We start from the raw sequence: 27,201 nt of genomic DNA, 5'->3' as shown, positions 1-27,201 counted from the left end.
ACTCCGCACTTTTCCCTGTCGGCTCTGAGCGCTCGACGACTCGGCGCTCGGCCGCCGTCTGTCAGTCTGCCTTCCGGTTTCCCCCTGGCGCGCCTGCCGAGCGCCGAGCCACCGATAGCGATGGCTGCCGTGAGTCTCTGAGGAATCCCGGAGGCCCGGAGTCGCAGCCGGAGGTCGAGAGCAGACTGCCAGCCGCGTTTCGGAAGCCGCAGGGCCTGAGGGAGGGTGTCGGCGCCAGCTCGGAGAGCCACAAAGAACGCGGCGGTGGCTGGGGTGGGTGTGACTCATGGTTTGAGGCCCCGAAGCTGTGGGGAGATGAGAGGCTCCGCGGGCCTCGGCGGGCGTCTCTGCCCGCGCCGGGTTGCGTGGCGCCGGCAGAGTCGCGGTCCTGCGGGTGCGCGTGGCCGCGCGAACCTCTGCGGTGCTCCTGGCTGGGTTCTTCACTCCATTCGGGATGCATGACAGGGCTTCTGGTTGCGGCACCGGTTTCGGTGGATTGTGGTAGCGCATCATTAAGTGACTTTATGTTAGGGTGCCTCGTTTCGTTCATTCGTGAAACCCTATTATGCCACTCTCCTGTGAGTGTGAGTGTGAGTGTGAGTGTGAGTGTGTGTGTGTGTGTGTGAGAGAGGAGAGAGAGAGAGAGAGAGAGAGAGAGAGAGAGAGAGAGAGAGAGAGAGAGAGAGAGAGAGAGAGAGAGAGAGAGAGAGAGAGCGAGCAAATCACAGGCTCTCCTCACTGGCTGTGGTCTTGTATTATTTAGTCATTTCACATGTTGCATGCAGGCCGTGGCACCCCGAGGCAACTGTAGTGAAGGCATCTTGGCCGGTTAAGGGGCGTTTCTCCAGGGTGAGATTTGAGCTGCGGTGTGTGACCGGGGTGGACGGGGGCTGCTGCTGTTTGGAATGAGTGCAGGGGAGGAGGAGGAGGAGGTGGTTATCCTCAGAGGATCCGTCAGCCACTGCCTGCGGAGAGAACAGGTCGGACCTGGCGCTGACTGTTTCAGTGATGCCTCAGATGCCTTTCTGGGTGGAGTCTGCATGTGTGTAGTCATCGGATTTATTTATTCATTTATTTTAGAGACAGGGTCTCCCTATGTAGCCGTGTCTGGTTTGGAACTTGCCACGTAAACTAGGCTGTCATCAAACTCACAGGTGTCTCTCAGTTTCTGCCTCCCTGAGTTCTGGGATGAACGGCGTGTGCCGTCATGCCTGTCAGATTTCTTTCTTTTAAGGGAGTTTCTCAATTTCTTAAAACAATTCTTAAGGGAAACAGCAGGCCCCTGGCATCCCACTTCACTTTCAGCTTTGAGGACTGGATAGTGCCCGCCTCAGTACCCTCTGCATCCCTCCAAAGCACACCCAGGGTCTGGCCACACAGGCTCTCCCACTCTGCTTGATTTGTGGCCCCAAGGTCTCGGGTACAGACTTCCTAGCTTCTGGAAAGTGATATTTTGTCTTTGCTCTCTATGCCTCGGAGTCCTTCAAGGTCACACTGATAGTGACTTTCCCAGGTTCCAATAAGATGGAAAATGTAAATCATTAAGCCCTGAAATGCTTAAGTGTTATTTTTTGAATTCCTAGGTTCAGGTGAGGTTCCTCCTGCCTCAGCCTTTGAAACAGCTGGAACTTAATGTGCACACCACATAGTGTGTGTGTGTGTGGGGGGCATGTGTGTCACTCAGTGTATGGAAATGACAGGACAATTTTCAGGAACCAGTCCTCTCCTTCCACTTTTATTTAGCATCTGGTGCAAACTCAGGCTTGGTGGCAAGTGTCTTTACACTGAGTCATCTCTCTGGCTCTTGTCTCTGGCTCTTTACTTCTTTTTTTTTTTTTTTTCTCCTACTAGGTTTCTTAATATTTCTCTTTAAGGGAAGGTTGAAAGTTTTGTTAGTTTACCTTTTGGTGTTTAAAAGGAACACTAGCTTTTCTTTTCTAAATTGTTGTTTTGTGCGTCTGTGATGTGTGTGCTTAGGTGTAGTATATGTATGAAGGTTAGAGGACAACCTTTGGAAATCAGTTTTCTCCTTGTATCTTTTTGGAGATTCTGGCAATTAAACTTTGAGGCATGTACTTTACCATTGAGTGGTGTACACTTTACACATCTTGCTAGTTGGTTTCTTGAAACAGAATCTCACAGTGTAGCCTAGGCTGGCCTCCTGTTTCTCTCCCTCCAGAGTGCTGATATTATAGTCATGAGCCATTGCACTTAGCTTCTGGTATTTCTAGCACATGTTCCTAACAAGTATCAAGAGCTCAGTATATATGGTTGATTGAAAGTATTGTTCATTGGTAAGTATGTTACATATTTCCCTCAGTGACTAAAATGCATGTTAGCCATGCTGGTGATGTAGGTGTGTAATTCCAGAAGTCTAAAGCAAGAGGGTAGCAAGTTCAGGACCTACCTGGGCTACAAAGTGAGTTCAAGACCAGCCCAGGCGATCTTAGCAAGACCTTGTCTTCAGTAAGAACCGCAATAAGGACCTAGGTGGACTTGGTGGAAGACGACTTGCCTATCATGTACTTCAGGGTTATATCCTTAGTACTAAGAAGAGCCCTATCAAATAATGAGGTTGGACCATTTGAAGTGAACTTAAAGGAAGTGCCCTGGGATCCTGATTGCTTTCTTTGTAGGACTGTGCTTCTCACTTCATTGATTTACTAGTGTGTCCTGCACAGTTCTCATATATTGGGTTTTGTCTTGGTCCAAGAATTTGAGAAACAGTTTGTTTTCACAACCTTGTATCAAACATTAACCTTGTTGTTACAAACTTGTACCTTTGTTGAACTGTGGGAAGAACAAAGAAACATTTTGTTTGCTGCTAATTTGCCTCAATTGACTTTTGTTTTTCTTAGATTCCTCCTGCTGAAGAGAGGAAATCTCGTCCAAGGCCACAATGTCACTTCCCAATTATCCGTGGGCTGCCTACGTAAGCTAACACTGCCAGAATCCCGCTCCCTTGGGAGGAATAAAGCTGACTTGGCATGAGGTTCCTGCTCTCCTGGGGTTGAGAGAAGCACAACTATGGCTTCTCTTGATGACCCAGGGGAAGTGAGGGAAGGCTTCCTGTGCCCTTTGTGCCTAAAGGACCTTCAGTCTTTCTATCAACTTCAGTCACATTATGAAGAAGAACACTCAGAAGACCGTGATGTCAAAGGACAAATTAAAAGTAAGGGGCAAGGGTTTTGCTCATTCCATTCTATTAGAGAGGCTTTACTTAATGGAATAGATTTATAGACTTTCATGTTCTCACTGGGTTATAATGCTGATAATAATAGTAGCAAGCAGAAATCTAGTACTTACTGTGTGTTCTGCACTGTTGATTCTCTTTGTGTATTTACTTACCTTTTTTTTTTTTTTCCTTTTGAGACAGAGTCTCTTTCTATGTAGTTCTGGCTGACAGAGATCTGTCTAATTCTGCCTCCTGACTGCTGGGGTTAAAGACATGTGCCACTAGGCCCAGCCCGTATTTATCTTATTTAATACACATGACAGCTATGCTACTGTGAGTTGCATTTTGCTGGCTAGGTTACCAGATTAGACAGCCTACCCAAAGTCACCCAAATGGAGTAAGCCTTGTTTTAAGCTAATAAACATAGCCATTGTACTGGATTACTCAGATTATGTCACTCTCAGCCTGGGATGGTTTGGACACGAATGCTTATCCTTTGATAGAAAAGTGGAGGCCCAAGTGGGCAATGGTGGTACAGTCCTTTAATCCCAGTGTTTGGGAGGCAGAGGTATACAGATCTCCATGAGTTCAAGGCCAGCCTGGTTTACAGATTAAGTTCCAACACAGCCAAGGCTACACAGAGAAAACCCTGTCTCCAGACAAAACAATAACAAAAACTGGAGGCCCAATACACACTATTTGCCTGTTATTAATTTAAGCCTTCCCATCATCCCTCCTTCCCTGGCTAGACCCTGCCTTTTGTAGAAATGTAATAGTTGAAAAAAAAAAAAGAGAAGCCGGGCGTTGGTGGTGCACGCCTTTAATCCCAGCACTCGGGAGGCAGAGGCAGGCGGATCTCTGTGAGTTCGAGGCCATCTTGGTCTACAAAGCGAGTTCCAGGACAGCCTCCAAACAATACAGAGAAATCCTGCCTCGAAAAACCAAAAAAAAAAAAAAAAAAAAAAAAAGAGAAACAACTTCCAAAGTGCATTTTTTTTAAGTCAGTATTTCTCTGTGTAGCCATGGCTATCCTGGAACTCACTCTGTAGATAGGCCTTGAACTCAGAGAACTCAAGAGATCTGCCTTCCTCAGCTTCCTGAGTGCTGGGATTAAAGGTATATGCCATTACTGCCTGGCTTTTTTTTTTTTTTTAAGAGAAATCTTCAAAGGTAATTTTGACTGTACCTAATATTCTAACCTCCAAATAAGTTGCTGCTCCAGTAGTGAACTACGTTTCATATCCTACTTGGCAACATTTCTGGAGGCCACAAGAGTGTGGACACTGCATTTATAATCTGTACTGGGTGGAAAGAAGGGCTGAACCACTAGATGGTGTTTCTAGTGGATGCTGTTCTCCAGAAATGTGACTCACATGCTCCTTATAATCAAATATTTGTCCCTGGACTTCCACACTCTATTTTTCAGTTCATTAGAAACAAAACAAAGAACCCAAAAAATAGGTGGTGGCGGCGAATGCCTCTAGTCCCAGCAGTCCAGAGGTAGAAGCAGGTAGATCTTGTGAGTTCTAGGCCATCCTGATCTATATAGGTAGTTACAGGACAGCCAAGGATACACAGAGAAACCCTGTCTCAAAAAACAAAATTAAACAATACAAAATGCTGGGAATATCAATATAACATTAGTTACAACTTCCATACAACAACGTGATGAAGTCAGACATTTTCAGAATCCTCAGGGCTGTGATTGTCCAGGAAACTGCTGACTCTAGATTCTGAAGCAGAACCAGAAACTGCTAAAGGGAGTACAGGAAAGGGTGGTGCTTTGTAATGTTTGCAGTTTCTTTCCTATGCATTGTCGTGTCACCTGACTCTCCCAGCAATCCTACTGGAGGATGCTTGGGGTAATTATATAGGTAAGTGTGGCTCAGAGTTGACTAGTAATGTTTCTAAAGCAACACAGCAATTGACAGAAATAGGCCTGGAACCCAGATTTTCTGACACATGGATGTCCAGGGCAGCTCCTCCCCGCCCAAGACAGGGTTTCTCTGTGTAGTGTAGCTTTGTAGACCAGGCTGGCCTCGAACTCAGAGATCCGCCTTGCCTCTGCCTCCCGAGTTCTGGGACTAAAGGCGTGCACCACCACCGCCTGGCACTCAGGGCAGCTTTTTCTGCAGTGCATCTCTGATGGTGAAAGACCCTCTTTCTATTTTGATTACAGTATACTTTTGCAACTTCCAGGAAAAAAAGGGGGGGAGGAACCCCAAACCAGATTATCTAAACTTCCCCTGACAAAGAGTTTCAGAGAGCTTTCTATCTTTCCATACACCATGCTACTCAGAGGACTAGATAGGCCAGACTATAGAAAGATTAGAGGTTGGGCTGGAGAGATGGCTCAGCCGTTAAAGGCTAGGCTCACAACCAAAAATATAAGAACGGTTAGAGGTGTCCTTTTACTTTTTAAATTTTTATTTATGTTATGGCTATGGATGTTTTGCCTGTATGTATGTTATTGCAATGCTTGTATGCCTAGTGCTCATGGGGGCAAGATGAGAACACTGGATTCCCTGGAACTGGAGTTACAGACAGTTTTGAACCCCATGTAGATGCTGTGAATTGAACTCAGGTCTTCTGAAGGACACCAAAAGCTCTTAACTGCTGAGTCATCTCTGCAACCCTCACAAGAGCTTTTCTTTCTTCCTGCCTCTGTTTGTTTGTTTGTTTTTGTTTTTTGTTTATTTGTTTTTCAAGACAGGGTTTCTCTGTGTAGCTTTGGAGTCTGTCCTGGAACTCTCTCTGTAGATCAGGTTGACCTCAACTCACAGAGATCCTCCTGCCTCTGCCTCCCCAAATGCTGGGATTAAAGGCGTGTGCCACCACTGCCTGGCTCAGGAACTTTTCTAAAAAAGGAAAATGTTCAGACTGTTTAAGGAATGTTAGAGATGTGAATCTAGGAAATATACATTGCATGAAAACGTTTTGTGTAAAGGAACTTATAAAGATCCTCTAGGATGGGCCTTCTGCAGAGTAGGGCATGATTCATAGAGCACTTGCCAGGCCCTGGCTTCCATACACAAGGAAAAAAGTCCTCTTGTTTTTATTTATTCTATTTCTACCTCAAAAGAAGCAACATTCTTTTAACACTAGAAATCATTCTGTTAGTTAGGATGAAATCCTTTTTTTTTTTTTTTTAATGTTTCTGGTTTGAACTTTTTTATTACATTTATTTAGTGTATATATTTATGTTGACACACATACTATGTCAGCGTGGAAGTCAGAGGACAATTTGTGATAGTGGGTTCTCTCCTTATACTATTCGGGTCATGGAGATTGAACTTGGGCATTCAGGCTTTTCTGTAAGCATTACTTGCTGAGCCATCTGGAAGACCCCATTTTTGTTTGTTTGTTTCAAACAAAGTTTCTTATAGTAGCCCAGGCTAGCTTCTAACATAGTGGTGGATGTCCTTGTACTGATCCACCTGCCTCCACTTACAGATTCTTGGATTATAGTATATCTACCCTGGTTGGGTAGAATTCTTAAGTTGCAGGTCTTTGTGCTTTAGTAATCCTAGTGCTGGAGAGGCAGAGTTGGGAATGTAGTTAGCTGCAGGTTAGAAGCCAACCTTTCAAAAATAAAGCCAAAAGAGAAAGTGAGAGAGAAATTAGGAAAGATTGACATAGAATTTTTTTGAAAAGCCCCTTTAAAAACATGTCATCTCGCCATTTGGTCTGTTGATCCTTCAAATTTTTATGAGATTTATTTAATTTATTTTGAAATAAGGTCTCTCTGAGTAGCCAGTAGCTCTGGCTAGCCTAGAACTCACTACGTAGACCAGGATGGCCTTGAACTCACAGAAATGTGCCTGCTTCTGCCTTCTGAGTGCTAGGATCAAAGGTGTGTAACGTCTTGCCTGTGGGTATTATATTTGTAAACAATAAGAAATGGAACACTAAAATATTGCACATAGGTATCAGGTTTCAAAGGCAGTTTTTAAAATTACATTACTTCTGTGGGGGTTGGTAATGAGATATTTCTCCCACTGCTTCACTGGGGCATCCAAATATTCTTGTGTATTTTAAAGTAAGGAAGATTATTTTTATATAATCTTGGGCTCATTTGTGGTGTTTGTTTCATTTCTTTAAGATCTTGTCCAGAAGGCTAGGAGAGCAAAGAACAAGTTGTTGAAACGCGAAGGAGATGATCGAGTGGAACCAGGAACCCAAGGATATGAATCATTCAGCTATGGAGGGGTTGATCCTTACATGTGGGAACCCCAGGAGCTTGGTAAGAAAATCCATTCATTCATTCAGTGCTTATGGGATACCCACACTGTCTTAGTTAATTTTTTTCAATTTTAAAATTATATTTCACAATCAGGTTCTCTAAAGAAACGGAACTGATAGAAGATGGTCCTGGTAGTTCAATGGCTATCTCAAAATTGAAAAGCTGGGCATCTGGTAGTTGTTAGTCTCTGTAGTCACAATCTGATGCTGTATCCTAGAGGATTCTTGGAGAGCTGCTCGTCTCAATCTGTGTTGGAATCCTGAACACCTGGGATTTAGAACTGGCTGCAGCAACAGGATAGATGAACTTGCCAATGAGAAGGAGGGCAAGCAAACTAAAAGCCAAGTTTCCTTCTTCCAGTCTTTCATGGGGGCTGTCACCAGAAGGTGTGGCCAGATTTAGCACAGATTTTGTTTCAATAATGTAAGAAAATCCCTCACAGGAGTCCCCAGCAACTTAGACTTCACTTGATTCAGATAGAGACAAGTTGACAACCCTTCTACCATCCTCTCTGATCCCCTTCCCTCTTCAGTAAACCCCTTCTTCCCAACAAGTCACTCTCCTACTTTCATTGTTTTGGAGCTGATTGAGAAAGCTTCAGTAAATCCTAAGGGTCAAGCATGGTATTGGCCTTATGTCCTCACAGGGAAAGAAATGGAAGGGAATGAGTTGAGATCTCTTAAGTTAGGCATTGAGTTAAATGCTCTGTATGCTCTGTATGTGCTACTGTCCCCTACAGGAACCTGCTGAAGATGAAACAGCTGCTAGACAGCAGTAGAGTGTGATTCTGGATCTGTCTCATGAAGACTAGCCACAGAGCCCATTAACAGATCTGTCTCCTTTCAGGTTACCTGACAAGTGAAAGGCACTGTGCACCTCACTTTTCTGATGTGTATAATTATGATTTCATCTGCTTGGTTACTTTAAACTGGAATGTGCTGCTAAGGACACAGTCTAAGGCCTTGGCAAATGCTGTGTTACATAGCTACACCACCCAGCTCTACATTTTTTTTTTTTTTTTTTTTTTTTGAGATAGGGTCTTGCTATGTAGCTTTAGCTGTCCTGGAACGCACTATGTAGACCAAGCTGGCTTTGAACTCTAAGATCTGCCTGCCTCTGCCTCCTGAGTACTGGGATTAAAGGTGTTTGCCACTATGCCCCAATTGATAAAAATAGTCTAAAATTTCTTTTTATGATGATTCAATATTGTGAATATAGCAAACAGCTCCCCCCCACTAAAGATCTAAATCACTGAATTAATATGCTTAGAATGACTTTTATTTTTGTGTTTTTAAATTGAGACTTGTACTCACTATGTAGCCTTGACTGTCATGGGATTCCCTTTGTAGAACATGGTAGCCTTGAACTCCAAAAATCTGCCTACCTCTCAAATGCTGGGATTAATGGCATGCACCATACTTTGCTAAATATTGAATTATATGTATAGAAAATTATATGTATACATATCAGAAAAGCTGTTAACAAAAATATGCCACATTTGCTGAACTAAAGCATCTCATCTTACATATTCTATAGCTGTGGATTGATAACAATCACTAATTTTATTTGCCAGGATTTAATCTCAGTCAGAAGCTTGGTAAGAAAATTCATTTAGCCGGGCGGTGGTGGTGCACGCCTTTAATCCCAGCACTCGGGAGGCAGAGGCAGGCGGATCTCTGTGAGTTCAAGGCCAGGCTGGACCAATAGCCTCTGAAACAATACAGAAAAACTCTGTCTCGTAAAAAAAAAAAAAAAGAAAGAAAATTCATTTATTCTTTCATTCCATGCTTATTGAGCATCTATGTGCCTCACCCATGCTGAGTCTTGACACAGTGCTACATACCCAACCCAATAAAGTACTTTCTGCCCATAAAATGGATAAGTAATGCTTCTTTCAGAGTAGTTTACTTTACTTCCATATTCAAAACTCTTGTGAGATAGCCTATTCTGACCACTCCAACACCCTACACATACATACATACATACATACATACACACACACACACACACACACACACACACACACACACACACACACACACACACACAGTCGTACACATGAGAAAGCTACAGCCCTAAGAAAGGAAGGGGTTCTTACCAGGGTCACTGGTTACAGTTTTATTCATACCACTGGGGAAGGTGGCATTAAATCCTAGAACTGTGCTGCTGTCCAATTCAGTAGCCACTGGCCATATGTGACTATTGAAATTTCAATAATGAATCAAAATGTAAGGGTCATTTCCTCTACTACACACACTTCACTCTTCAGTATCCCTCTGTGGTCAGTGGCCACCCTGTGAGTGTACACAAACATTTTTATCACTGCAGGAGAAATTACTTTACAAATAATGTTATTGTTACATGACTTTCCAGGGACCTGTAAAGGAAACATCTGTTCACTTCAAATAAAGAGGATGCAGACAGAACAAAGAAAGCTCCCACCAGTCTAGTTTGGTGAGATAAATGAGTTTATTAGGGTTATTTACAGGAACATGGGTGACTCATAGGCAGCTGTAACACTGAAAAACCCCTATCTCCTGTGCACCAAGCTACTGTTTTATATTTGTTAAAATTTATTTTTTAAATTTTGTGTGTCTGTATGAGTATGTGCACATATGTATACAGTTGTCTGTGGAGTCCAGAAGAGGGTATAATATTACCTGGAGCTGAAGTTATAGGGAGTTGTGAGCTATCTGACATGGATGCTGAGAACGGAACTTGGATCCTGCAAGCACTATGTGCTCTTAACGGCTGAATTCTCATTCCAGCCCTAAGTTTCTGTTTTATGTCTCTAAGTCTACAGCAGAGTTAATGCAAAGCTGGATTCAGAGCACTTTCTAGTGTTGAAACAGTAGTGGTGGCTATGGGTTCAGACCACATAAGGTACAGATAAAACCAAATGATAAGGTACCATGTTTATGTGTACTGTGTCCTTGCTATAATTAGGGATTCTGCTGATCTCAGCAAGCAGTGTCTAGCCATAGGAAGGATGGCCTGTTTTGCTACAGTCAAGCACACAATGGAGTTACTTGGCCACGACTCAGAGGTCTGCTTCCATTACAGGCATATGTCAGCAATTATAAATTATATGAAAGCTAATTAGAAGCATAAAGGAGAAAATTCAGACAAGTGAATTTTAATACTTTGTGACAGTTTGTTTCCTAATTGCCCCAGTTCTAATTGCTAGAGTGGTCACTGGGAAGAACATTGAGTACTGGCAGGGTCAGAGGTCAGCATTAGGAGCAGACCATACTGAGCAGACACGCTATGGTCAGATACTACTTGCTTTCATTTGTATTGGTAACGTTTCTGCTGGGTTTTAGATGTTTAACTGTCCTAAGGGCATATGTTATTACTTACTGCCCTCCCCCGCCTCTTTTGAGAAGAGATTATTACTATTTGGTTTTTCAAGACAGGATTTCTTTATGTGGCCCTGGCTGTCCTGGGACTCACTCTGTAGACCAGACTGGGCTTGGACTCAGATCCTGGCTTCTGCCTCCCCAGAGCTAGAATTAAAGGTGAAAGCCACCAATCACTGCCCTGCTTTTGAGAAGGAATTATTTTTATTTTGATAAAAAGCTACATTATACTAAGTCACAAAGTAGTCAAGTAACTTGTCTCAGGTTGCTTAGTATCTAGCAGAATTGAAATTTGCTATGCTTTGAGACCTTTAAATTTTTGGTAAAGCTCAAAAACCCTGAATTTTGTACTTACTTTTCAATTCATTGAGGATCTAGAGAGGCTTCATGAGAACCATTAACAATTAATTTATCTTCTCTTCCCCTTTAGGTGCTGTGAGAAGCCATCTTTCTGACTTTAAAAAACATCGTGCTGCAAGAATTGACCACTATGTTGTAGAAGTCAACAAATTAATAATTAGGTTGGAGAAGGTAAATTTTGTAGTTTTATTTTGCAAGTACAGATTTTGTAGGAATCTCAGTTTCTATAGTGTGCTATATGAGTGACATATATCTGATTCTGAGAGAACTTTAGAGGACAGACTGAGCTGGCCTTCCTGAAGTGAATGGCTCACACTGATAGACTTGCTATGTGCCCACCTCCCCTTTTCTGCCTTTTCCCTCCACTTACTGCTTTAGAACCTTTCATTCTGGGGTTGTCCCAGGCAGTCACTCAGTGGGAGCACAGTATGTAATGTCATTTGATAGTAAACAAGCAGTACCCAGATCTGTGAGTACTCAGTCAGGGCTAGGGCTAGTGTGTGTTGTGGGGGCATCTTGGGTAGCCTTTCTTGCCCTGTAGTGCTAGATTATGCCTGCAGCACCTCCATGATTGGATTGTATTCTGACCCTAGATACACTTGCTGTATATCTGGATTGTGTGGGGGTGTGTGGTAACATCTGTAGGTCCCTTTTTTCATTTTTATGGTAATCCAGCAAGCATGCTACCACCAAGTAAGTCCCAGACCAGGAAAGTTCTTACAGGAATGAAGGTTTGTAAGCGGAGGTGGAGCTTTTCTTTTGTCCCGTCTGCCTGGTCCCAAATAATCACACTGATAAAGCTTTATAGGTATGGAGTTTTCTTCTGGATATGAAACCTTGTGAAATTGGTTGGGTAACTGGGGTTGGGGCTGACCAGTAAGCCTTAAGAAAAGTAAACGTGCATTGCCTGTGTGAGTGGCAGAAGTGTGGAGTATGTCCCTCAACTGGTTAACTCTATTTGGCTTTGTGTTTTCCTGTTTAGCTCACTGCATTTGACAGAACAAATACTGAGACTTCAAAGATTAGAGGTAAGTCGAGACCTTTGCTCACAGTCATTCCATTTTGGCTTTCTCCTTGAGAACAACTTCAAAATGCTGAGCTTTTTCCTTTTTTCCTCCCAAAGCAATAGAAAAGTCTGTGGTGCCTTGGGTCAATGACCAGGATGTCCCTTTCTGTCCAGACTGTGGGAATAAGTTCAGCATCCGGAACCGCCGTCACCACTGCCGCCTCTGTGGGTCTATCATGTGCAAGAAATGTATGGAGCTTATTGGCCTGCCCTTGGCAAGTAGGTGATGTGGTTGTGGGCCCTGGACCCTGACCTCTTTTGAAACTAATGAGTGTGCTCAAGTCCTTGGAACCACTTGTTTAATTAATGGCCCACAGAATCTTCCTTCATCTACTTGTGAGTTCATGAAGCCCACGACAGCCTAGACACTTGTGCTAGGTAGAGCCCACAGATATAGTGGAGATATAGTGGCCCGTACAGGCTGATAAATTTTTTTTTCTTTTTTCAGAAAAGGGTGTTGGAGCCCTTGTAACTGGAGTTACAGATGGTTGTAAGCCACTATGTGAGTTCTAGGAACTGAACCTGGGTCCTCTGCAAGAGCAGCAAGTACTTTTATCCTGTGTTCCATCTTTCCAGTCCTAGATCTTTTTGTTTGTTTATTTGTTTGTTTTGATTGTTTATTTGCTGTTTTTTGCTCCACCCCACCCACACACAGGGTTTCTCTGTAGCCCTGGCTATCCTGGAACTTGCTCTGTAACCCAGACTGGCCTCTAACTCAGAGATTCACCTGCCTCTGCTTCCCAAGAGCTGGGATTGCCCCACCACCCATCCCTGAGAGTTTTGGTTTTTTTAATAAAAAGTCAAATAAAAACTATTTTAGACTTTGTGGACACACATGGTCTCTTCCCTTTCTTCTTAGTTTTTTTTTTTTTTTAAAGGAGCAACCATCTGTGTGTGTGCACACTAGGGAGGCAGAATCAGAGAGTCCCAGCATGGTTTATATCAGCCATTGAGGTTTGGTCTCAAACTAAAACCAAACAAGGAAATGTAAAACAAGCTAGATGTAGTGACCCCTGCTTGTAACCTCAGCACATGGGAGGCTAAGGCTGAAAAACTGCTGTGAGATTGAGCCTGGGCTACAGAGTGAGATGATCTTGTCTCAAAACAAAAGTAGAAAAGAGTAAAAAACATACTTAGTTTAAGAGCTGTGCAAAAACTGAGCGGAGGCTCAGTTGGCTTACTAGAGGTTATTTGAACAATTCTAGTATGTGAGACATTGCCTATTTCCTCAAGGAAATCTAGCAGGGGAGATAGAGAGTTACACACAATTGTGTTATAAAGGAGAGGCTGATCAGCTTTTTGTCAGCTTTGCCTAGAAATGCAGGCGAGGTTTTGGGAAGAGGATTTGAAAAATGAGCTGTGGTTCTGTTCCTCTCCTTATGATAACATGTCATACAGAAAGACTAATGGCATATGGGAAATGCTAAGTGCCATGGAGGCTCCAGTGACTCCACATGTGATGTCAGAAGTACCTTGAAAGAGAATGGGGTTGTTAGCATTCTAGGCAGAGTCAAAAACATCAAGGGATCCTGGCACTCAGTCCCCAGGGAGCTGAGCTAAGTAGGTGAGGAGGGAGATTTGCTATGGGAAATGTACAGGTGTGGGTGAAACCTGGGTGAACAAGGATGTAAAAGTACAAGTGAACTAGATGCATCAAAACTTTGCAGATCAGCTGCTTAGACACTGCTACAGGAAGACTGAGATGCAGCTCAGTGAAAGAGCACTTGTTAGCATGGTCAAGGCTCAGTTCCATCCCCAGCACAGATTAGCATCGCCAAAGAGTTGGCTATGAGGCTTATGGACAACATGGGGGCACAGTCACTTTTGCTCTGCCTGGTTCTTGTGCCTCTTACTTTTCTTTGATACTTTCCTTTCTCCCTGAGACCCACCTCCTTTCAGGACAGTGTTAACCTTTCTGCTCTTGGGTTATTTACTGGGGCAGATGCTATCAGGTGACCTTGATGGCTGTGTTAGGACTATTGAGTATAAGACACAGTTTTACCCAATAGTAGCAGATTCCCAGGGCAGCTCTGTACATACAGACAGCTGTTGGACAGGGAAAAAAAGGAGTGTGCTCCGAATGGGTAATGGAAAATGATACGAAGGGCAGATCTTTGCTTGTGGGAACCTAGGAAGGCTTCCTAGAGGGTATGTATCAGAGCTAAGCTTGGAAAGGGTAAGCGCCAGATGTTAGGGACTGGTGGGAGAGCTACAGAGGGAAGTCTCTGGAGAATGTGGATTGTGTGGAGAAATGGGACAAACATGAAGTGGGTATGGGATGGCCAGGTTAGGATTAGTGTTACAAGTCCCAAAGGCAGGTCACTACAGGTTGTTTGGACCTGACCTGCTTGGCAACAGCATTCTTTTCCCACCAGAGTCTAACCCCTGTGGCAGAGGAATAGGTCCTTCTTGTCCAGAGGCGAAGCCTGCTCTTATTGTTTCCCAAGTCACATCTATGGCCTGAGTGATGCATTCGCAGGTGATGGGATAAATGGCTGCTGAGGGGTCACTGCTGCCTGTCTGTTATGATTTGTAGATAAGCTCACCAGTGCCAGCAAGGACTCCCTGAGCACCCATACCAGCCCCAGCCAGTCACCTAACAGTGTCCATGGCTCCCGCCGGGGCAGCATCAGTAGCATGAGCAGTGTCAGCTCAGTCCTGGACGAGAAGGATGATGACCGTATTCGCTGCTGCATACACTGCAAGGACAAGCTGCTCAAGAGAGAGCAGCAGATGGACGAGAAGGAGCACACACCTGACATCGTGAAGCTCTACGAGGTGACGCATGCCAGGCAGATTCAGCTGCTTGCTGTACACCTGCCTGCAGAATCTAGAAAGTGCTCTGGAAAGTTGTTCCCTTGAATCACTTTTAGTTCCTGCCCAGGGGCCATGATATGATTTCCCAGCTAGGGCCCTGGGTGAGTCATAGAGTTATCCTGGGTGTGTGGTAGCAAACTCGTCTTCTACCTTGGGAAGGAGGCCTAAGACAAGTGAGGAAGGATGGTTGTCTGTGCATGACCAGGCTCTGTGGAAAAACAGAAGCGGAAGGTGTAGGGAACTGTGGGCGGCAAGGGTCCTGGGAACTCTGCTTGGAAGTTTTGGTCTTTACCAGTTTAAGCTGTTGTGTTTTCAGGGCTTGTATGTTTTCTGCCTGTCCACTGAGAGTCTCTTCTGAGTCTCAAATGCCTTAGTGTTCATTGCCTCCAGTGACCCCAGAGCACCTAACTGGAGGCACACTGAGAGTAAGGAAAAGGAATGTGACTCTGTGGTAGACCTCTTGCTGTAGGTTTCTTCCCCAGTGCACATCTAAAATCAGATGGAATGCAATAGGAAATGAGTATGTAAAGAATATCTGGACTGGGCATGGTAGTACACCTATTTTATCCCAGCATTTAGGAGGCAGAAGCAAGTGGATCTCTGTGAGTTTTACAGCCTGGTTTATGTAGCAAGTTCCAGGCCAGTCAGAGCTACATAGAAAGAGCCTATTTCAAACAAATGAAAATAAATAAACAAAAGGAAAAGAAAAATCTGGGAATAAGGCTAAGTCAGCCTCTTAATGACCAAGTGAGACTTGTGGACTGAGAAAAAGTAGTTCAGGAGACGGTGGGGAAATGAAGGACTCTGGAAGTGGGGATCAGCCTGGGCAGAGGAAGTTACTTAAGCAAAACTCTGAGGCAAGGAAGTATGTTCTCAGTGAGCACTGAATGGCCACTAAACATTTCTGCAGGTCATGATGACTATTTGTATTCTACCATATAAACATTGACATTGCCAGAGGTGGTGTGAAACCAGTGCTGAGCTGCCGCTGTAGCTGCCCTCTATCCTGTATGGAGTTCAAACACTGGTATCTTTTTTGTAACTAGTCATTGCTGTTTTGAGGAAAACCCTGGCAGTGCTGTGTGCTGGTAGCTTGCTGTTAGCTGGCATCACCTGGCAGGAACTCAGCGGCTGATTCCTTTTCCCTGTTGAGATACATTGTGCTCTGGAAGGCTGCCTCTCAGAAACGCCTGGTCAAAAGGTTCAATATCCTAAGGAAACTAACAATGACAGAACAAAAAACCTAGTGTTTTAAGGGGCCTTTTATTTATGTCTCTAGAGTAGGTTGGCATCTAGGTTAGAGTTTCTGTCTTGTGTAGCACTCACCTCTTGTCTCCTGTTCTTAGAAACTACGACTTTGCATGGAGAAAGTTGACCAGAAAGCTCCTGAATACATCAGGATGGCAGCATCTTTAAAGTAAGCCCTTCCTCTCTGTTTTTCTGACTCATTGATGGCTATGATCTGGCTAGTGAGGCCAATCTTCACTAGATGGAAATAGAGATAGGAATCTTCTTATTTGTTTTCTGTATTTTATTGTTTCCTCTTTGGTGCCAAGAATGAAACCTAACCTTGTATATGCTTAGCACATGCTCTACCACTGGATGCACAGCTGCCAAAAAAAATAGAACCCCCCAGATTATAGGAGATTAATGTTAATAGATCCGTTAGTATGTATTTGGTTCTAGACTGCCTCTTAAACTCCCAACCCCTGGCCTCTTACCTCTGGGAGCACTTAAAGCTGTAAATCTTAACTCTGACTTTTCACAATTGTACATTGGTAGCCATATGTGTTTGTCACATGAGTTTTGAAAATACACATAACCGTCCATGTTCCTGTGTCAGGGCCATTTTAGTGAAGCAGATTTGGGAGGGTCCTCCGACCAGAAGTGCCACTGCTCAGCGTAGGACTTGGAAACAGGTGAGGAAGGGAAACCCATCTCATGCCCAGCTTGCCAAGGTGCCTCTTAACAGTGCATTACAATGTCAGGCTTATATCAGGCATTTCGTTTTGAGCACAAATGGGTACACAGCAGCACTGGGCAAATGTAGCCTATCTTAGGTTTCTTTTCTAAAATTAAGGTGTGGTTCACATACTTTTTAGCGATAGTATAGTCACAAGGTTGTTCAGTTGTCACTGCCATCTTAATTGCAAACATTTTTATCACTCTGGTGAGTAACCTCATTCCTGTAAGCAATTTGCCCTCTTCCTAACAATCACTGGTCTGCCTGAATTTTTCAGTATGTCATATTCCATTATAAATGGAATTATATGACCTTTTGTGTCTGGTTACTTTTATGTACATCAATGTTTTCAACATTCACCCATGTTGTAGTATGAACTACATTACTACTAAAATGTTGTAGATTTATTTATGAAATTTGTTTATTCATTTGTCAATTGATGTTTATTTGGGTTCCCCCCACACACTTTTAATTATTGTGGATAACACAGCTTTTTTATTTTTGTTTTTGAGATAAGTTCTTATGTAGTACAGGTTGGTCTTAAACTCATTCTGTAGTTGAAGCTGGCTGTTATCTTTTGATCTTCCTGTCTTTACCTCCATGTACTGGGGCTACAGACATATGACAGCATGCTTGACCAAGAAGACTGCACCTTTCATAATTGTATGTATGTATATATGAACCTGTGTGTGTGTGCACAGGAGTAAAACTTTTACTGGGTTTTATGGTAACTCTGCATTTAGCTTTTTGAGGAACTGAAAAATTGTGTTCCAGACAACTGTGTGGATATTATCTTTATCCTTGCATTTTATAATTTTGTTTCTCCACAACCTGGCTACCGCTTGTGTTTCTTACGTATTTATTTAGTGTGTGTGATGCATCTGTGTATGATGTGTGTGTATGTGCTCTTGTGCATGAGTGTAGGCTCATGCATCCGTGGCTGGTGCTGCCTCTCCACATTCTGTGATTTTCCTTGGTCAGTGGGGACAGCCATTGCTGGGCACATTCCAAATGGTTAACCTTCAATCCTCCTCCAGGGACTATCTCCTGAGTCCTATGTTACTTCATTCATTGAGCAGATGCTTCATGAACAAGCACTAGTTCTCCTTGGTCCTGTGATTGAGGCAGTGACAGAGACATGGCACCTTTCCCATGGCCCATCGTCAAGGGAGCAAGTATTGGATGGGAGCAAAACTGATGTGATGGAGGCTGAGGAAGTGGTTTCAGGCCCCAGTCAACTCTTAGATTTTTCTGTGAGACACCAAGACAGAGCCTTAGTCCTAGTTACTTAGGAGGCTGAGACATGCATGACCTCTGGAGCTGAGGTATTCAGCATAGCAAATTTAAAAAGAAGAAAATCCAGAGGTTTTCTGTGTAGCCCTGGCTGTCTGGAACTCTTTAATTGTAGATCAGGCTGGCCTTGAACTCCAGAGATTTGCCTGCTCTAGCCTCCTGAGTGCTGGGATTAAAGGCAGGAGCCACAGATACCTGACTGACAAAGCCTGCTTTCTTTTCTTCCTTCCTTCCTTCCTTCCTTCCTTCCTTCCTTCCTTCCTTCCTCCCTTCCTTCCTCCCTTCTACCCTCCCTCCCTCCTTCTCTCTCTCTCTCTCTCTCTCTCTCTCTCTCTCTCTCTCTCTCTCTCTCTCTCTCTCTCTCTCTTTCTTTCTTCTGGTTTTTTCGAGACAGGGTTTCTCTCTGTAGCTTTGGAGCATATCCTGTCACTTGCTCTGTAGACCAAGCTGACCTTGAACTCACAAGAGATCTGCCTGCCTCTGCCTCCCCGAGTGCTGGGATTTAAAGGTGCACCACCACCACCCAGCCACACAAAGCCTGCTTTCTTACTTCCATTTTGTTGTTGTTGTTGTTGTTGTTGCATATTTTGTGGTGAAAAGATGATGAAGCCACCGAATTGAATCCCCTAATCATAGAGCACTCCCATATTTTTTTTTCCAGCCAGAACTGCATTATACATGGTAAATTTGTAATGCTTACTTAAGTTGCAGCTGCTTCCCATAAAGAGTTGGGTGGCTGGTGGTGAGGCTAGTTACAGCTGAGAAAGCTGCTGAACTGTTCTCATGATCCAAAAGTTCATAACCAAGAATATGGAAAAGAAAAGCCACAATCGTGGCATTTGGGAGTCAGCAATCTGGCAGGCTTGGGTGACAAGATTGCAAACTAAATAATTATAACGCTAAAGATGCTGCTGCTGTTCTGAGTTAAGTTGCTTCTGGTCTTTTCTGATATCCCCTCACCACCCTGGACAATCTCATTCTGTTAGACTTGGGTGCTTTTCTCATTTATTGAGCAGTGAGTCTGTGAGGCAGTTGACATAGCTCAGGGGATTCCTGTTCACTACATAATTACTCCTCTTCTTAAGCAGGGGCTGAGTGTGAAAAGTCAAGTGACTTCCGGCTTTCCTGTAGTTTGAGGGGCTCACTTTATACCTCCGATAAGATAAAGTGAGGGATTGTTCAGGAAAAGTGAGTCAGAGTGAACTCAGCTGCATTCGTTTTGTTGACGAGTCTAAGAGCTGGTCTTTGGGGACTGGAGCGATGGCTCAGCAGCTACTGAGTGCTCTTCCAGAGCACTAGAGTTGGGTTCCCAGCACCTATGTCAGGCGGCTCATAAACTCATAACCTCCAGCTCTAGGGGATCTGATACTTCTGGCTCTCACAGGCATGTATTCTAACCCATACATATACCTAAAAATAATAAAATGAATCTTTAAAAAGGTAATAAAAGAGGTGGTCCTCAGAGGCCTGGTCAGTGGTCTGTCCCTGAGGTGTCTGCATAGCAGAAATGACTTCTGCTTGATTACTGCATCCCGAGGAATTACTGCATTGTCTCCATGAATCTAAAATGCCTTAGAATTAACCACCTGTGTCTGAGGATGTAAACACCATGCTGTCCAGTTAGTACCATGATTTATGATTTCTCCTTAGTGCTGGGGAAACAACCTACAGTCTGGAACATGCCAATGACCTCCGAGTGGAAGTGCAGAAAGTGTACGAACTAATAGACACTTTAAGGTAAAGTTTGCTAGATCACGTTTCTGCTGCTGGTTAATGGGAAGAAAATGGTGTTTTGATGAAACTGAGTGGTGGGGAGCAGCTTTGGGCTTATCTAGATTCCTGGTGACAATGAAAACAGTGGAGGAGCTTTGTCATCTACTGTAGCTCTGGAACTTCTGATTAAGGATTTGGAATGCTTACGAGTGGGGTGTAGGTCAGTAATAGAGTGTTCTCCTAGCATGTACAATGCCCTGGGTTCCATCCTTAGCATGTTGGGACCAGAGAAAAAGATTTCTGATGTTCACTAGCAATAAAGAATTAAGAGCTAGCTGCTGTACTACCTGTGTACCTGTCCTCACGGGACAGGTCAGGATTAGCACCTCCCTTTTACAGGAGAGAAGTTTTGATAGAAACCCAGGTTTTTGTAGCTCCACTCTTGACTATTTTAAGACAGTGACAGCAAGGCATGAAAGTATAGGTTGTTAGTTGCCACACCCTGTGTTCACCTGTGAAGCCAGGCTTTCCTGTGTTGCTGCTTCTGTGACCAAGCTTTCATCTGTGCAGTGTTAGAGTAGCCAGGGGGAAGGAATGGGCCTTGCTATGAGGGACTCTTCAGTTTCTTCTGTGTTGTTTGTTCCACATCCTCGTGGTACGAAAGCCTGGCAGCTCCAGAGACTTCACTCTGTTGCTGAAGCTGGCAGCACCATTACATTGACACGTTTATTCCAATATAGTAAGAAGATTTTAACCTTGGGCTTGAACCAGGACCCTTCACCACATCCAAACACTTTGCGGCTGCAGAGAATGATCAGATATTCAGCTACACTATTTGTGCAGGTAAAGCCATGCTGGGGTGTGACATTAAGTGTGTGGCTTGCTTGTTTTCTGTTGTTACATTTATTATTCCTTAAAATTATGAATGCCACATTTGGAGAAAAAGATAAAACCCGAGTAAAAGTAAAGATACTTTTTAAAAGTTATTAAACATTTTGACAACTTCATACATACATACATACAGTTATTGTGGTTATAATCACCCCCATTACCCACTCTCTATCCCTTCACTCCTGCTGACAACTTCATCCTAGCTAGTCTCCCTCCTGCTTCATGCCATCTTTGTCTGTCTGTCTGTCTGTCTGTCTGTCTGTCTGTCTGTCCATCTATTCATCTATCGTGTGTGTGTGTGTGTGTGTGTGTGTGTGTGTGTGTATCTAGTGCTGTTTTGTGTTTTAGATTTTCTTTTAGATTGTTTATGTGTGTGTCTGCATGTGGGTTGTTATACATGTAAGTGCAAGTGCTGCAGAGTCCAGAGAGGGCATTGGATCCCCTGGATCTGGAGTGACAGACAGTTGGAATAACTGATGTTGGAGCTGGGAAGCAAATTCAGGTCCTCTTTACTCCTGAGCCATTTCTGCAGCCCCAGGTCTTGTGTTTAAAATAGCTTTTAATCCTATGTCTCCAATACAGTTGTTCTCCATTCTGTTATATTTTCTTTCTTAATTCTATTTCTCTATATTTATAATTAGTTCATTGCATTAGTTTTCTCATTGCTATGATAAAATACTTTGAACTTAAGGAAGACTTTATTTGGGTCACAGTTTGAAATCTGTCAAGGTGGGGTGGTCATGGTGACAGGAGCTTGAAGCAGCTGGTTACATTGTATCTGAGTCAGCAAACAGAGACAGATGAATGCTGATGATCAGCTAGCTCTTCTGTTATTCATTGTGGGAGCCCAGCTCATAGAACAGCGCCACCCACACCAAAGGTGTGTTTCAATTCTAAACCCATTCAAGTGGACAAGGAGGATCAACCCTTCCTTACATATCTGCAGATTTGTATCTTTTTTGTTTGTCTGTTTTTTTTTTTTTCTTGTTGCTTGTTTGTTTTTTGAGGCAGGGTTTCTCTGTAGCTTTGGAGCCTGTCCTGGAACTAGCTCTTGTAGACCAACCTGGTCTTGAACTCACAGAGATCTACCTGCCTCTGCCTCCCAAGTGCTGAGATTTAAGATGTGCGCCACCACTGCCCAGCGATTTATATCATTTTAATCACTGAATTTTCTGTGCTTTGTTGGCCATGGAATACTACTTTGACTCTGCTCTCCTTTGTTGAACCATTCATTGGGAGAGTTGATGAATTCTAAGTTTTTGCTATTAGTGGTAAGTCATGTTTCTTCCTCAGGGACTCTTTCTGGCCATTGGCTAATGGTTCAAGAGTAGACTAAACCTAGGTGACTAAATCTGAGTTGCATTTTTCTACCTCTGATGTCCCCTGCATCGTTGGAGCCCCTAGATGACTTGTTTGAAGGATCTCTAGTAAGAATCCTCTCACTGGCATGGTTTCCTGCTCAGATTATCTGAGTAAGGCCAGGAGTCCTAGAAGTTTCATGAGTTTCCTGAGTCTTGTCAGTTTCATGACTTGAGGCTCCAGCTTAAAAGTCCTCCAGGAGGGAATATTTCTATTAGTAGGATGTGGTTACATAGCATGGAATCCACAACAAATTACTAAAACATGATGTGTTTGAGAGTATGAAATACTAGGAAGAGATCTGAGGGTGGTAATTAAGCACAAAGGGTTGGGGGAGTGCTAGAATCTAGAAACCTGGAAATCTGATGTGGCCATCTCATAAGGAAAAGTCAGGTCCACTAACAAGAATGTCCTTCCTGTCAGTGGGTGGAGTGTCTTAGCTTAAGTGTATAAGGCTTAAGGCCCAGCCCCTGTCATGACCCCCCCCCCAAAAAAAACCACTTAAATGTAAAATTGTCTATTATTCTCTTACAGGAAAAGTTATTGGGTTTGATGTCACTGCCAACCAAAGAACAGTTTGAAGAACTGAAAAAGAAAAGGAATCAGGACTTGGAACAGAGGAGGACCATGGAGAGACAGGTGCATGGCACCCAGGCACCCAGTAGCTATTGTCTCCCTGCTGTCATACCCCACCCCTCTGCTGCTGAGTCTCTCTCAAGCTGGCTTCTGTTTTAGCCCTAGAAAAGTAGTTGTTTTTCCTGCTGATGCTCTCCTGCCTAGACCACCACAGGGATTGACAATTTTCCCTTTGGTAGGCTTGCAGGCAAGTTCCAGAAGACCTTGGAATGTATACTGCTAAACAGAATATAGTAGGTGTGGTGGTGCATGCCTGGATTCCAGACCAGCCTGGGCTACCTAGTGAGGCCATGTCATTTACAAAAAAAAAAAAAAAAAAAAAAAACGAGGGTGCTGTTTCATAGTTTGGTGATAGAATGCTTGCTCAGTATGCTTGAGGCCCTGGGTTCCCATCTCCAGCACCACAAAAAACAAAATGAAAACATAAAACTTTAGTATCATCTGAAATGCTAACCTTTATGTAGATAAGGGGGCAGTCTTTTGGAAGTTTAAGAAAAGTGTACAACCAGTGAAAAACTAAGTTTGAAGAAATTGTCTGAATATGTGTTTTAGTTGTGAAAATCTAAGCCTGCCCTTCTGTGACTACCTTGTTTCAGCAGTTGAGTTATCTTAGTGTTGTGGGGACCATGGAGGGTGGCAGAAAGGGAGGACTGCTGGCCTGGTGACCATGGTGACCCTGGTGGTGTGTGTTGTCTCTGCAGGCTGCTCTGGAGTCCCGGAGGAAACTCGAGGAAAGCCAGATTGGTTTTGCAGCCAATGGGGAAGCGAGGTCTCTCCGAGGCATCCCTGCCCCCTTGCGAAAAGCTGAGGGCTGGCTTCCACTGTCAGAAGGTCAGGGGCAGAGTGAAGACCCTGACCCTCTCCTCCAGCAAATCTACAATATCACATCCTTCATCAGGCAGGCCAAGGCTGCAGGTCGCACAGATGAGGTGCGCACACTTCAAGAGAACCTGAGGCAGCTGCAGGATGAGTATGACCAGCAGCAGACTGAGAAGGCCATTGAGCTGTCCCGGAGGCAGGCTGAGGAGGAGGAGCTGCAGCGAGAGCAACTGCAGATGCTCCGCAGGCGGGAGCTGGAGCGAGAACAGGAGCAGTTCCTGGCGGCATCCCTGCACACACGAACTCGTGCTCTAGATCTCCGAGAAGTCATCCCCTTCCAGTTGGAGCCCAGCCGAGGGCCTCACAGTGATCTTACCTATGCCTTGGATCAGGACTCCTCCCCAGTTCAGAGCAGCACTGTTCCCAATACCCTTTCACCTGCCTCAACTCTAGCACCCATCCACTTGTGGTCTGGGCCCCCAGCCCTTGGCCAGGAACTATTCCTCCAGAACACCGTGTCACAACAAAGTGATAAGACCTCTCTCAACCCGTTTGATGAAGAAGACCTCTCCAACCCTGCAGAAGCCAGCCCTGCTGCTGCAGAGGCTTTCCTGGGCCCTTCAGCTCCTGTCACCAGAGAATACAATCCTTTTGAGGAAGATGCTGAGGAAGAGGAGGCAGGAGAGTTGGGGGCAGGGAATCCCTTCACTGACCCAAACAGTCCAGCACCCAACCCCTTTGATGAGGATGACCGTCCCAGGCCTGCCAGCCCATCTGCCCCTGGAAACCCTTTTGAGGAGTGCCCCTGCACCAACCCTTTCGAGGTGGACAGCGACAGTGGCACAGAGGCTGAGGAGCACATTGAGGAGGAGCTGCTCCTGCAGCAGATTGACAACATCAAGGCTTACATCTTTGACGCCAAGCAATGTGGCCGAATGGACGAGGTTGAGGTGCTGACAGAGAACCTTCGGGAGCTGAAGTGTACCCTGGCTAAGCAGAAGGGGGCCCCTAACTGACAGCAGTGGGCAGGGACCGGGCAGCAGGGTACCAAGGTGGGGTGGAGGTAGGTGGACATCTGATGCACATAGTAAGGGGTGAGAACAATAGTCTCTTGCTGTACACTTTGAGGCATTTCCACTATAGTTGAATAAGAACAGAAAACAAATCGGCACTGGTTTGCTGGTTTTTTTCTGTATTATTTTTTTTAACGGAGTTTTCCCTTTTCAGGGGACTTTACCATTTTATTTCTGAGATACAACTCAGTGCATCTCTGTTGGGCCAAGGCAGAATGGCTTCTGGACACCTCTTGATCCTGCTGACTATTCTTGGTCTTGATGCAGTATTATACTATCACGGGCCCCTTCCTGTGCCAAGACAGATAGGTAGGGGCTCTGGCAGAAGTCTTTCTCTATTTGGCTGCTCCCATTCACCACCTCCCTCCTTGGGCTGTCTCCTGGACACTTAGGGAGATGGCTGCTATGAAGGGACCCAGGGGGACTAGTGCCTCTTTATGGATGGTGGAGATGTTGCCAGTGTTGTCCCCTCCCAGTTAAAGGAAGTAAAGTTTCCAAGTGCAGGGTGTCAATGTGAGCTTGATTATGAGGCATGAGTGATCAGCTTTTTGGTGATTGTTATGGTTTGGGAGAATGGCCACTCTCTAGGTCACATTGAAGGGCCTGTGGTGTGATTTGGGAATCTGACCAGGAAGCTTCTGTGGAGTATCGGCAGCAGATGGAACACTTTTGAGTCAGGAAATAAACTCTAATAACTTCAAAGGCTCTCCAGTCAGCCTTCACTGTGGTTCCTCCTGACCTGGGAAACTGGTGAGGTGTTTTCTTACTACTTTGAGTACTGAGAAAGAGAAATATTTGATGCACAGCCTCAGATCATTCCATAGTCCTGAAGCACTTGAACTCTGATAGGGACAGAAAGGGAAGTTATATAGCTTAGTGCTTTTGTTTAGAGAAACCGATGGGTTGATAGATGACATTGTAAGATCCTGGTGTGCTCAGCTCTGTGTAATCTCCTCAGTGATGCTCTTTAGTTAATGGACAGTAACTGACCACTAGTCACTTTAGCTGATGGACAATAACTGACCTCTAGTCACTTTACCCTGAGCCGTGACTTCTGTTGGTTATTGGTGGATAGGCTGAAATTCTTTTGTCACATTCTGGCGAAGATCCATCTTGGTGGTAAGAATGGCATCTGGTGCAAAGATCTATTTCAGCAGCTGTTCATTAATACCTGTTGGGACTTTGACTGGGTAGGAAGACCTGTCTCGGGCTGTGAGGCGGGTTGGAGAGGAAGGGTAATGGAGAGCCCTTTGGGTTCGGTCAGCAGATGTTTACTGACCTATGAGTGTATTACCAGTACTAGTCAGTTGCCAGCTCTGGTGGTGTCATGGACTGGAGATGGGCAGCCTGGCATTCACGTTTCCTGGGACAGGCCTCTTCTCTCTAGGGTTCCAGACATGCCCAGCATATCCACCCTGCTTGGACTGCCTTTTGTCTCGTGGAAGAGGAGGCAGCTCTACACAGAATGAAGCTGAATACTGGTTCCCACAGCCACTCTTCCTGACATAGGTCAGGTGTTCAGGGTGGTATGGCTATAGACATTTCTTTTTTTTTTTTGTTTTTTTTTTTTTTGTTTGTTTTTTGTTTTTGTTTTTGTTTTTTGAGGCGGAGTTTCTCTGTGGCTTTGGAGGCTGTCCTGGAACTAGCTCTTGTAGACCAGGCTGGTCTCGAACTCACAGAGATCCATCTGCCTCTGCCTCCAGAGTGCTGGGATTAAAGGCATGCACCACCATTGCCCGGCAACATTGCTTTTCTTAATTAGCTGGTGACTCACTAAATATACTCCTTTACTGAACTCACCTCCAGGTAGCAGTCTGTGACTGAGAGCATGGAGAAAGCAAATGCTTCTAGCAACTATTTTTTAAATCTCAATTCACTGAGTATTAAACCAAGTAAACAGACCCCAGAGGTTTCACTGAGTTTCTCATTGAATTCCTCTTTGACCATACTCTGTAAGTAGGACATGGCAGGGGAGACTTGTCTACCCTTTGGCTGTATCACTTCCTAGAATTTATGTAGGTCAAGGTTGGTTTGCAGAGGGGTTTGACCTGTGAGTGTAACTACACAGCGTGCCTTGTGTGAGCACTTGATGATTGCACAGGTACTTCAGGGGAAACAGCTCCCCCTGCTCAGTGAAGGAGCACGTCCTTGGCAGGCCCCTTCTAACACACTAAGGAACTGGAGCCTCACTCACTGTACTTACTGCTCATCATGTCTTTGTTGTCAGATGCTAAAACGTCCTTCTGAGGCATCATGAGCCATGTGGCCCAGCTAGGCCTTTAATTCACATGGAGGAGTCGGTCTCTGTTCTAGGTCAGACTGGAGGAACAGGTGTGTTGATTATCATGGTGGCTGTCAGCTCGATGGTCATTGAGGCGCATGCACTACACTGGGGCCTTGTATCAGAGGCTTTTATTAAAAAAATAAAATAACA

The 27,201-nt window shown here is 44.4% G+C and overlaps 1 protein-coding gene across 1 annotated transcript; it reads left to right on the top strand.

Moving 5' to 3' along the window:
- Positions 1-135: 135 nt before the first annotated feature.
- Rbsn (rabenosyn, RAB effector) lies at positions 136-27,201 on the top strand. Its single transcript, XM_040737745.1, has 12 exons — positions 136-273; positions 2,859-3,172; positions 7,278-7,418; positions 11,208-11,308; positions 12,120-12,165; positions 12,261-12,422; positions 14,740-14,981; positions 16,367-16,437; positions 19,927-20,013; positions 20,730-20,832; positions 22,774-22,878; positions 23,577-27,201. Exons 2-12 carry the CDS (start codon positions 3,028-3,030, stop codon positions 24,708-24,710), a joined length of 2,337 nt encoding a protein of 778 aa, XP_040593679.1. The 5' UTR covers positions 136-273; positions 2,859-3,027; the 3' UTR covers positions 24,711-27,201.

Source organism: Mesocricetus auratus, unplaced genomic scaffold (genome assembly GCF_017639785.1).
Source record: "Mesocricetus auratus isolate SY011 unplaced genomic scaffold, BCM_Maur_2.0 Super-Scaffold_100676, whole genome shotgun sequence".
Lineage (NCBI taxonomy): Eukaryota > Metazoa > Chordata > Mammalia > Rodentia > Cricetidae > Mesocricetus > Mesocricetus auratus.
This window is presented reverse-complemented; position numbering and strand designations above follow the sequence as displayed.